This window comes from Mya arenaria, chromosome 9, assembly GCF_026914265.1.
Source record: "Mya arenaria isolate MELC-2E11 chromosome 9, ASM2691426v1".
Lineage (NCBI taxonomy): Eukaryota > Metazoa > Mollusca > Bivalvia > Myida > Myidae > Mya > Mya arenaria.
This window is the reverse complement of record NC_069130.1, coordinates 21627594-21641300: the sequence shown is the minus strand read 5'-3', so window position 1 is coordinate 21641300 and position 13707 is coordinate 21627594. Positions and strand designations below refer to the sequence as shown.

Genomic DNA, 13707 nt, shown 5'->3' with positions numbered 1-13707 from the left:
TCGCATTTAATTATATCCGCAATTGTAGCATATAAGATATGTTTTACGATAGGGAAAACAGCAAATCGTTTGTTTTATAATTGAATACATTTAGAGTTGTGGTGTTGGATTTGCTTGACAGAGTAGTTGTTTCGAAAAGCAGCTAATCCTTGTTTTACAACGGTACTTAAAGCACACTATGTCAGTAGAGTAAAATTCAATTTTAATGAAAGAAGTATGTTTCTTGATTTATGTACGCTTAATATACGCATACGTCATATGATGAAACTAGTTTATGTGGCTGATTCGCAACACTTGAGACAAGACGTCGTGTTGTGTGTTTTCGCTCGAGCGTGAAGAAAAACTCGCTTAAAGTATCTGGTCAACATCACGATATTAAGAGTAGGTTTATTCGAAAAACAAGTGTTGTTCTGTTGCTCTGTGACTCGCTTTGTTAATTCGCCCTCTGCCCTGCACAAACATGGCAGACAACAAATATTGCCTTCTGCAAAGCTTTCACGAGCATGATTTCAATACTACTTATGCGACCACATTTGGCATTCCTCAACCCGTTGGTACCCTGTACTCAGAGGAATTTAAAATATAATTGGGACTGAAGAGTACGCGGTACACACACACGTAAACGCTAACACTATTTGGCACGAATATTCTCAAAACATGATGTTTTTTACACATGATTCGTGTAGAAAATAAAGGATTGTTCTGTACTCAGGGTTTTGGATGGTGGGGGAGGAAGCTGGGCTATACCCTTTTCATATACAGTATCCTGCTATTAAACAACACTGTTCAACGGTTAGCTCTGGCTTTTGTTGAACATGTCCAATAACAAATTTGATTTTTGACAAACAATTACATTTTATAACCAGGTCAGCTGCTCACATGCTAAATAAGTCAATACTTTCGAAAACATTGAAAGCGTATTCATATGCCTTTATGAAAGAAAGAACAGAAATATGATTTACTTGGATTTAAACATATTGGTCTCATCCATACAAATAATTATCACACAAAAGGTTGGTATATAAATACAAATAATACAGAAACAAAACATAGTAAGACATACAAGTATAATTAAAGAATAGTATTTGTTAGCAAATTTCTTATTTTATTAGCTTTACTTAAGTACACAGTTGATTTAACACCGCTCTTTTATATGATGAAAACAACTCAATCAATTTCCACATACTCAGGTTACTAGTGTAATACTTGTTTATATAACGTTTCCTAATGTCCTTGTAACAATCTTTAATGTCTCATCTTTCTGATTACCTGTAACGATCCTTTTGGGCAATATGCGAAGAGCACACAGGGAGAAGGTGCATCAAAGCACGCACCAAGGAACGGGTTGACGTTATCATGTACGATCTCACGCATCTGCATGTGGGAAAATTTGATAATATCATTAATAAATAATCGATAAATGAAGTTTAAAAACACATTTTGTAAATTATTAAACGTTTCCATGAACATAAATTAGAAACATTGTGTATTTGATGTCGTGTTGGAATCAGTATACAAATGTGATATAAAATACATTTACATCAAATCAACTATTATGGAAGTACAAAAAATATTACATTGTTGTAGTAAATATGTAAAAACAAATACAACAATATCGGTATAACTTTCTATTCAAATCATTATTTACCGTTTTTAAGTCATAAAGATCATCTTCAGTCAAAATAATATTTGCCTTGACACTGCGGATGGCTACCGTCTGTCCTGTAATACGAAAAGTAACAAAATTCGTCTCTACAATTCAAAGTTACTTGTGTTTACTACTGCATGTCTGGTAAATGTTCCTACCCTAAATCCCGTTATATCAAACATATGAAATAGCCAAATTTCTCCTGCTTACTCTTTTATGCACCCTTTTTTAAAAATAAGTAAAGACTGTATCACAAATCAAGCGAAAACCCGTTGTCTGTCATATTGAATTTCGAATAAAACTTCATGTTGGATTTTTATTTCAAGCGGAAACACCGGTTTCCGGTCATATGACCAGTACTGAAAGAAATCGATATTCCAGCGCCGATGGAACTTTAGTCCTGCACAATAAAACAAAATTGTAAATATTTATGTACTTTAATTTTGTTTTTGAAAAAACGCATAAAAGAATATATGAATAACTATTTTAAAAAAGTACAAAATAGTTCGAACGTTTCGATATTCTGATGTAAAAAAATATTTCAAATACTGCGTCAAGAAACCACGACGCACGCACGTTTTGGGTGCAGTGTACATACACTTTGTATGTTATCTGCTTTTTAATATAATATGAAAATAAAAGGTAAAAAAAACAACATGTTTTTCCAGTACGGACATGGAAATCAGCCCGACGTTGAGCGTCATTTTCTGCCTCCGTACGTGCCCTCGGGTCGGACTTTCTTTTCCGTCTCGGTAACACATGAAACATATGCTTTTGTCTTAGGTTGTTTTTTTATAAAACAAGCTCCTGTTTCTAGCTTCATTCAGTATGGGACTTTCGGGTGTTTTTATGATTCCTGAGACGGCTTATACAATGATAATTACATGTAGTTTTGATTACAGAATTTAAAAGATGTTTAAGAAAAAAATCTTTTATACCAGAGAAAGTCTTATTTTTCCCATGTTTCTGTTTTAAAGAAAACAATCCAATTATCAAGCCTATGATAATTGTTGATGAACTTGAAAAAAATGTTAACAATAAATTGATATGAGGAACATTAAAGATAAAACAAACTGCAATAATAGGTATGTAAATAATATTTATTCTGGTGGTTTTATATATTATATTGGTTTTGATATCTGTCACAGGACAGTCGTCTTAGACCGAGACAAGTCTCTTTTTTTAGCCTTTACAATAGTGGATTTCCTTTCCGCAAAGATTTACATTTAAGTGACACTCTTATTCAAAATCAAAACATTCACATGTATTACAAACATAAATTTTGAGTGATGAATCTTTAAATACTTACTAAATAAAGCATCTATGGAAAATATTATTGACTGATAACTAGATTGTAACAGTGTATTTAATAGCTGAAAACCCCCAAAAAATAAATAATTGGTGAATGCTAAACGATTTGCTGCGGTCTACTATAGTCTCATCAGGTAGAAATACCGTGCTTTCTGCACATTTCTTTAAAATTAAACTCGGTTTCCTTCATAATAACCATTGTTTTCGACAATTGTTCATCCTTTTTGGTATATCTAAACAATTGTATTAATTGTGTTGAATCTTATTTGGGAGTAAGAGTGCATCTTTAAAGTTATCAAAATGCTTTATTCCATATTGTCTCATGTTTATCAGCCTTTGCATTGCAGATATTGCACGAACACAATATATACAGTATGATGCCCTTTCCGCAAAGTTTCATATTAAAGTAATCAAAATACTTCTTTCCATATTTACTCAGCTTTAATACCAAACAAAACGCTTAATTGCAATATTAACTTCATTTACCCTTCGGGCTCTTGCTTCTCGATTAGCTCTGTTTTGTTTGCATTATATTTGTCCCTTTCGAGCAATACTTGCTTTGCAGCTTCTATGTTTGTGAGCCAGACTCATAAACATGCTATGTAATATAATGTCGTCAATTAGTCAATATAATAATACGCCTTTAGAAATAGGATGCCTCCAATATAGAATATGCATCTCATTTTAAATCGAAATATTTATTATCGAGTGTCAAATGTTCATGTTTTGAATTGTTTCACAGGCTTACAAAGAAACATGTTAAATATATATCGGTAACATTTGCGCGACCAATTTTGACCGTGAGGGTAGACACAATCTGTTCACCCCTGTAAAATTACAACTAAACACATAACACCGCAAATTACAAGTGAGAACAACTGTATTTTTAGTTAAAATATTTTCTTAATTTATAATACAAACACGTGACCCTTTTTCTTGTGTGAGTTTAGAAGCTTGTATTCTTGAATAGGCCTGGTTGACAGTGCCGTTATGTCTCCGATGGTGTCTAAAAGTATCCTTTAACTATATGTACTTATTAACATTTCATTTCGTCGACCGCCAACATAGGAAAGTAAGATAAGCAGGAAATAATACAGTTCTCGCTATGCAGTATGTAGGGTATTTTGAAGGAAAAACGTGCAGACGTATCGAGTATATTTGACACGTACAACAGTCCGTAGATGATACGTTTAACCCTAGCAACGGCTTAAATGATAAGTAGAATACTGTTCATCGATCTCTCGCACCGGCTAGATGATACGTACAATACTGTTCCACCATCTCTAGCATCGGCTAGATGATACGTACAATACTGTTCAACGATCTCTAGCACCGGCTAGATGATACGTACAATACTGTTCCACCATCTCTAGCATCGGCTAGATGATACGTACAATACTGTTCCACCATTTCTAGCACCGGCTAGACGATACGTACAATACTGTTCCACCATCTCTAGCATCGGCTAAATGATACGTACAATACTGTTCCACCATCTCTAGCACCGGCTAGATGATACGTACAATACTGTTCCACCATCTCTAGCACCGGCTAGATGATACGTACAATACTGTTCAACGATCTCTAGCACCGGCTAGATGATACGTACAATACTGTTCCACCATCTCTAGCACCGGCTAGATGATGCGTACAATACTGTTCCACCATCTCTAGCACCGGCTAGATGATGCGTACAATACTGTTCCACCATCTCTAGCACCGGCTAGATGATACGTACAATACTGTTCCACCATCTCTAGCACCGGCTAGATGATACGTACAATTCTGTTTAACGATCTCTAGCGCCGGCTAGATGATACGTACAATACTGTTCCACCATCTCTAGCACCGGCTAGATGATACGTACAATACTGTTCCACCATCTCTAGCATCGGCTAGATGATACGTACAATTCTGTTCCACCATCTCTAGCATCGGCTAGATGATACGTACAATACTGTTCCACCATCTCTAGCATCGGCTAGATGATACGTACAATACTGTTCCACCATCTCTAGCATCGGCTAGATGATACGTACAATACTGTTTAACAATCTCTAGCACCGGCTAGATGATACGTACAATACTGTTACACCATCTCTAGCATCGGCTAGATGATACGTACAATACTGTTCAACCATCTCTAGCACCGGCTAGACGATACGTACAATACTGTCCAACCACCTCTAGCATCGGCTAGATGATACGTACAATACTGTTCAACGATCTCTAGCACCGGCTAGACGATACGTACAATACTGTTCCACCATCTCTAGCATCGGCTAGATGATACGTACAATACTGTTCCACCATCTCTAGCACCGGCTAGACGATACGTACAATACTGTTCAACCATCTCTAGCACCGGCTAGATGATACGTACAATACTGTTCAACGATCTCTAGCACCGGCTAGATGATACGTACAATACTGTTTCACCATCTCTAGCACCGGCTAGATGATACGTACAATACTGTTTAACGATCTCTAGCACCGGCTAGATGATACGTACAATACTGTTCCACCATCTCTAGCACCGGCTAGATGATACGTACAATACTGTTCAACGATCTCTAGCACCGGCTGGATGATACGTACAATACTGTTCAACGATCTCTAGCACCGGCTGGATGATACGTACAATACTGTTCAACGATCTCTAGCACCGGCTAGATGATACGAACAATACTGTTCAACGATCTTTAGCACCGGCTTACAAGATACGTATAATACTGTTCAACGATCTCTAGCACCGGCTGGATGATACGTACAATACTGTTCAACGATCTTTAGCACCGGCTAGATGATACGTACAATACTGTTCAACGATCTTTAGCACCGGCTTACATGATACGTATAATACTGTTCAACGATCTCTAGCACCGGCTGGATGATACGTACAATACTGTTCAACGATCTCTAGCACCGGCTAGATGATACGTACAATACTGTTCAACGATCTTTAGCACCGGCTTACATGATACGTACAATACTGTTCAACGATCTCTAGCACCGGCTAGATGATACGTACACTACTGTTAAACGATCTCTAGCACCGGCTTAAATGATACGTACACTACTGTTCAACGATCTCTGGCACCGGCTTAAATGATACGTACACTACTGTTCAACGATCTCTGGCACCGGCTTAAATGATACGTACACTACTGTTCAACGATCTCTGGCACCGGCTTAAATGATACGTACACTACTGTTCAACGATCTCTGGCACCGGCTTACATGATACGTTAAATACTGTTCAACGATCCCTAGTAGCGGCTAAATGATACGTACACTACTGTTAAACGATCTCTAACACTAGCTTAAATGATAAATACAATACTTTTCAAAGATCTCTAGCACCGGCTTACATGATACGTATAATACTGTTGAACGATCTTTAGCACCGGCTTACATGTTACGTACAATACTGTTCAACGATCCCTAGCACCGGCTGAAATGATACGTACAATACTGTTCAACGATCCCTAGCACCGGCTGAAATGATACGTACAATACTGTTCAACGATCCCTAGCACCGGCTGAAATGATACGTATTATACTGTTCAACGATCTCTAGTACCGGCTTAAATGATACATACACTACTATTCAGCGATCTTTAGCACCGGCTTAAATTATACTTACACTACTACTGTTCAACGATCTCTAGCACCGGCTTAGATGGTACTTACAATATTGTTCAAGAACTCTATTACCGGCTTAGATGATACGTACATTACTGTTCAACGATCTCTAGTAACGGCTTGGATGATACTTACAATATTGCTTAACGAACTCTAGCACCGGCTTAGATGGTACTTACACTTACTTACACTACTGTTCAACGATCTCTAGCACCGGCTTGGATAATACTTACAATACTGTTTAAAGAACTCTGGCACCGGCTAAGATGATACTTACAATACTGTTTAACGAACTCTAGCTCCGGCATAGATGATACGTACAATACTGTTCAACGATCACTAGCACCGGCTTAGATGATACGTACAATACTGTTCAATGATCTCTAGCACCGGCTTAAATGATACGTTCAATACTGTTCAACGTTCTCTAGCACCGGCTTAAATGATACGTACAATACTGTTCAACGATCTCTAGCACCGGCTTAAATGATACGTACAATATTGTTCAACGATCTCTAGCACCGGCTTAAATGATACGTTCACTTCTGTTCAACGATCTCTAGTACCGGCGCTAAAATGATACGTTCACTACTGTTCCACCATCTCTAGCACCGGCTTAGATGATACGTACAATACTGTTCAACGATCTCTAGCACCGGCTTTATTGATACTTACAATACTGTTCCACCATCTCTAGCACCGGCTTTAACGACACGTACAATACTGTTCAACGATCTCTAGCACCGGTTTAAATGAAACGTACACTACTGTTCAACGATCTCTAGTACCGGCTAGATGAGACTTACAATACTGTTCAACGAACTCAAGCACCGGCTTAAATAATACATTCACTCCTGTTCAACGATCTCTAGCACCGGCTTAAATGATACGTACAATACTTTTCAACGATCTCTAGCACCAGCTTAAATGATACGTTCACTACTGTTCAACGATCTCTAGCACCGGCTTAAATGATACGTTCACTACTGTTCCACCATCTCTAGCACCGGCTTAAATGATACGTTCAATACTGTTCAACCATCTCTAGCACCGGCTTTAATGATACTTACAATACCTTTCCACCATCTCTAGCACCGGCTTAAACGACACGTACACAACTGTTCCACCATCTCTAGCACCGGCTTAAACGACACGTACACTACTGTTCCACCATCTCTAGCACCGGCTTAAACGACACGTACAATTCTGTTCAACGATCCCTAGCACCGGCTTTAATGATCCGTGCAATACTGTTCAATGATCTCTAGCACCGGCTTAGATGACATGTACAATACTGTTCCACCATCTCTAGCACCGGCTTTAACGACACGTACAATACTGTTCAACGATGCCTATCACCGGCTTAGATGATATGTACAATACTGTTCAACCATCTCTAGCCGGTCTTAGATGATACGTACAATACTGTTGAACGATCTTTAGCACCGGCTTAGATGACATTAACAATATTGTTCAACAATCTCCTGCACCGGCTTATATGATACGTACAATACTGTTCAACGATCCCTAGCACCGGCTTAATTGATACGTACAATACTGTTCAACGATCCCTAGCACCGGCTTAATTGATACGTACAATACTGTTCAACGATCATCAGCACTGGCTTAATTGATACGTACAATACTGTTCAACGATCATCAGCACAGGCTTAGATGAAACTTACAATTCTGTTCAACAATCATCAGCACCGGCTTAATTGATACTTACAATACTGTTCAACGATCATCAGCACCGGCTTAAACGACACGTACACTACTGTTCCACCATCTCTAGCACCGGCTTAAACGACACGTACAATTCTGTTCAACGATCCCTAGCACCGGCTTTAATGATCCGTGCAATACTGTTCAATGATCTCTAGCACCGGCTTAGATGATATGTACAATACTGTTCCACCATCTCTAGCACCGGCTTTAACGACACGTACAATACTGTTCAACGATCCCTATCACCGGCTTAGATGATATGTACAATACTGTTCAACCATCTCTAGCCGGTCTTAGATGATACGTACAATACTGTTGAACGATCTTTAGCACCGGCTTAGATGACATTAACAATATTGTTCAACAATCTCCTGCACCGGCTTATATGATACGTACAATACTGTTCAACGATCCCTAGCACCGGCTTAATTGATACGTACAATACTGTTCAACGATCCCTAGCACCGGCTTAATTGATACGTACAATACTGTTCAACGATCATCAGCACTGGCTTAATTGATACTTACAATACTGTTCAACGATCATCAGCACAGGCTTAGATGAAACTTACAATTCTGTTCAACGATCATCAGCACCGGCTTAATTGATACTTACAATACTGTTCAACGATCATCAGCACCGGCTTAGATGATACTTACAATACTGTTCAACGATCATCAGCACCGGCTTAATTGATACGTACAATACTATTCAACGATCATCAGCACCGGCTTAGATGATACGTACAATACTGTTCAACGATCATCAGCACCGGCTTAGATGATACGTACAATACTGTTCAACGACTTGAAGCATCAGCTTAAACGACATGTACAATATTGTTTAACGACTCGAAGCATCGGCTTAAACGACATGTACAATATTGTTCAACGACTCGAAGCATCAGCTTAAATGACATGTACAATATTGTTCAACGATTCGAAGCATCAGCTTAAACGACATGTACAATATTGTTCACGAATCGAAGCATCGGCTTAAACGACATGTCCAATATTGTTCAACGACTCGAAGCATCAGCTAAAACGACATGTACAATATTGTTCAACGACTCGAAGCATCGGCTTAAACGACATATACAATATTGTTCAACGACTCGAAGCATCGGCTTAAACGACATGTCCAATATTGTTCAACGACTCGAAGCATTGGGTAAGATATTGACATAATGCAGTAGCTACTCTAAAACAGCGATTATTTTAGATGATTTATATCGTGTTGCAATTATATGTTTTGCCAAAAATATGTTTTCAGTTGCGCTCTACTAAACATTCCTAATTTAGTTTTCATAATCTATGTAATTAAATACCTACGATGTAGCGCGTTGTGTAAATGAAGTGTATGGTGGAAATGCCTAACAAGAGTGCACCACATCATGAGACTTACCTTTGAAGAAGGCTACTGTCGTCTCAACTATTGAGCCTCCTAAAAAAAATAAAAAAAGTCGGTAATCATCATCATCATCATCATCATCATCATCGCCGTCACCACCACCACCACCATCATCATCATCATCATCATCGCCGTCACCACCACCACCACCACCACCACCACCATCATCGTCATCATCATCATCATCATCATCATCATCATCATCATCGCCGTCACCACCACCACCACCACCACCACCATCATCATCGTCATCGTCATCATCATCATCATCATCATCATCATCGCCGTCACCACCACCTCCACCATCATCATCATCATCATCATCATCATCATCATCATCATCATCATCATCACAACCACCACCACCACCACCACCACCACCACTATCTTTTTCACCATGTTCACCAGAAGCAGTACCTGATTGTGTTACATGAACCAAAAACCACTGCTTAATAGGATTTATAAAATGACCACGATGCTTTATATTCAGTATAATATCAAAGTTCGTTGTATTGAGATCATGGCTTCAAAAAACGACCGATTATTGCATCCTTAACATCTTACAGTATTCAATGCATTCTTATCTAATTTACGCCAAGCGCATTTATTGTGGTTCGTTGCAGTTTGCACCATCTAGCATCATTACTGCTTCCATTATCCATGTTTTTTAAAGAAAGAAATGTTGTTAAAAATAGTAATATGCTGCAAGAGGAAATGGAGAGCAGCAGTCAGCCGTTATGGATTTTATTCTGGTAAATCAGATTCTCAAACACAAATGTGGTTAAAGGGTTATTAGATACGAGGGTTGCCCGGAAATTGTACGGAATTTTAATATAACAATGACATATTATGTTGGAAAGTTGATAGATAATTTGTACGAATGTAATACATCTATTGTAGAAAAACAATGTTTCTTAAATATTGAAGATTTTATTTTAATCAGATAATCAATGACTAGTATATATCTGGTTTTAGGAACATGTCTGTTTTGGGTTGGCTATGATTCCTTAAGCCACTACTGTTGATGGCCGACCCGACCTATCGTCATTGTCGATTGGTGATCCGACGTTCTTAAATACGTCATTCCACTTGTAGCCTCACATTTTAAAAGTATAAAGAGATCATAGTGACGCCGCTGAATGCTTGATTTTATCAGATCATCGCAAAATTTACAACGCCGCGCAATTTAATGTTGCTAGTTGATGACTAGAAACAAAGCTTTGGAAACAGATGATTTTAAGTTATTGCGTAAGATGATGTCTCCAAATTTTCTGTAAATGATTATAAGACGAGATACTTACGCCATAAATTTTAGAGTTGAATGTTTTTTTATCATATTTATTCGTAGGGATTATCCTTTTTTTAAAACCATTGAGATAGTTGGACCTGCGTCAAAGTCACATATTTTTGCGGTCAGAAATTAAAATAGATGCATACTGATATCATTAAACCATTACTTAATAGTTTGGGTAGACCTCCGAACTTAACATATAAGAACATGGTTGGAACAATGATGTACTTACGTGTGAGCTCAATATTACTATTTGACACCGTCCCCCTCGACAGGTTTAACTGCAAAAGTATATACTAATATTTCATAAGAAATCATTTATACAATAATATTTAGCATTTATTTAGATATGTTTGTTGGAATATTCTGAACAATTCCGAATAGTTTATATATGTGTAGCTTTCATAAACAACATTTAACTCTCATCGCTGTGAAAATCGCAAGAAATTTAGTAAATTTTCCTTCATTTTAACACAATTATTCAAATGGTAGTGTTTACTTTAAAAAATGTAGTTTGTGATAATATTAACCAGTGGGCAAGATAGCTCAGTAGGATGCCCAAGCGCCTATAGGCTCAAAATCCTTTAAGATCGTCATGCGAGGTTTAACTTATCACATTATATCATTAAACAATCGTGTGAACTAAGAAAACCTTTTAAAACCTTAATTTAAGGTCAATTTGGAAGTTTAAAGCGATCATCTAGAGCCGGATTTTCAGTCTACTTCTGGTTAAAATCTAAAAGTCTGTACATGGGTTTAAAACTGAGGGTATGCAGACCGCGTTTAAGGCATTCTGCTTCCGGTTAAGATCTGATGTCTGCTTTGCTCTCGCTTGTGAAAACAAACACACTTGACAACTAATAAACAATTATTTACAACACTAAAACTGGTATTATATGATGTTGGTGTTTTTACACAATATGAAATACGGTCGAACGGCTGAGGGTGCTACGCACTATCCCAATAAAATGACTTAGTAACATATACCAAATATTCCTTAAGATGATTAAATTATCAAAACAACGTTAATAACATACATATTTCCAGAAAAATAAGGGGTTTTATTGTCACACTGTATAATTTTATGTTCGAAGAGCTATATTACTCTTATGTACAGTGCAGACAAATTGATGTGATACTGAGATATACAATGTTGCTTTTAAGCTTACCTTTGACCCAATGCCGACCTTGGACCTTGGCATCTCGATTTCCCCGATCTGTACGCGCCACACACGTTGTATCATATTCTTTTCCAATTTCCGCTTCCTTTCATACAAATGATTGAACAATTATAATATAATGAAAATTCATCAAATGCTACACATGTATTTTTAGTGCAATATTTAGCAATATTAACCTATATAATACATGTGTCCTGTCAAACATGTGTAGGTTGTTTTTTTGAAATACATGTAAGCAAATTTTACGAAAGAAGATTTTATCTGGGTTTGGCTGTTACATCTATTTGAGTCGAACTAAAACGTCCACAATACAACACGATCACATCATATATTTATACGATATACGCTTTCGTTGGTACATTCTAATTCATCGGGTAAATGGACTTTATTGCGCTGACGAAATACGTCGCCTGCAATGGTTTGTGAAGTTGTCGTAACACAAATCGATATACGTTTATATGTCAAGAAAGAAGAGAAACAAAGATCAAAGATGTCTTCTCTTATAATAATGATTCAATTGTGTGATTTTGGCACAATTTGTATTTTAATTTTTATTTCACCTTATAACAAACCCAATTACAAGGGCCGCACAAACCACCGTCACTGTTGCTATTGATGATACAATTACCAGTGTTGTTGAACCTGAAAATGGATAGAAATATGTAAAACGTTTTCATCTCATACATCTTAAACCATTGTAATAATCATTTAATTGAGTAAAATGATGCGGAGGCAAACGCCAAGAACGCTAAACCACTAACTCGTTTGTCCGTTTGTAATTTTGTTTTTGATTTTTGTGTCACTTAAACAAGTCCACAGCACACACTGCGCTACAAGTTTGTCCCTGTAACATAATACTGTAATGTAACACAAAGCACAGTAGGGCAAAAATCATATGTCGAAGGCTAAGTAGTCTCCCTCGACAGATTTAAGTGCAAAAAGTAGATACTAATATTTCATAAGAAATTATTTATACAATAATATTTAGCATTTATTTAGATATGTTATGTAGGAATATTGAGCATTATACGGAGTAGTTAAGATATATGTAGCTTACAAAATAAAACAGTTAAGGTAACTTGCTAATCTTTTACCACTCATCGCTGTGAAAATCGCAAGCAAGTTAGTAAATTGTCCTTCATTTGAATCCATATATTCAGATGGTAATATAGTTTAATAATCACATGTTGATAGCTAAGTAGTCAAAGGAACAAGAGACACACAAAACAACAAGCACAGCGTGTAAGTGACATTCTTTTTTCAAAATCAATACATACATATGTATAAAAAAACATACATTTTTAGTGGTAAACCTTCAACTACTTCCTAAATAATGCATTGATGGAAACTATTAATTACTGATAACAAGATTGGAATCGTGGACTTAGTAGCTGAAAACGCAAGAAAAATATTAAATGATTGGCGCACGCTGAAAGATTTACTGCGATCTATGATGGTCTTACGAGGTAGTTCCGTGTTTTCTGTATCTTTC

At 37.1% G+C, this 13707-nt stretch overlaps 1 protein-coding gene across 1 annotated transcript in view; it reads right to left on the bottom strand.

Annotated features, from left to right (window-relative positions):
- The window catches only part of LOC128245856 (atrial natriuretic peptide receptor 2-like), a 28723-nt gene extending 18957 nt beyond the window's left edge, over nucleotides 1-9766 (bottom strand). The window contains exons 1-3 of the mRNA XM_052964077.1: nucleotides 9738-9766; nucleotides 1649-1722; nucleotides 1270-1374 (exon numbers count right to left, since the gene is read on the bottom strand). Of these exons, the coding sequence (XP_052820037.1) occupies nucleotides 1270-1374 (105 nt within the window). The 5' untranslated portion in view covers nucleotides 1649-1722; nucleotides 9738-9766. The remainder of the gene's footprint in view (nucleotides 1-1269; nucleotides 1375-1648; nucleotides 1723-9737) is intronic.
- Nucleotides 9767-13707: the final 3941 nt, after the last annotated feature.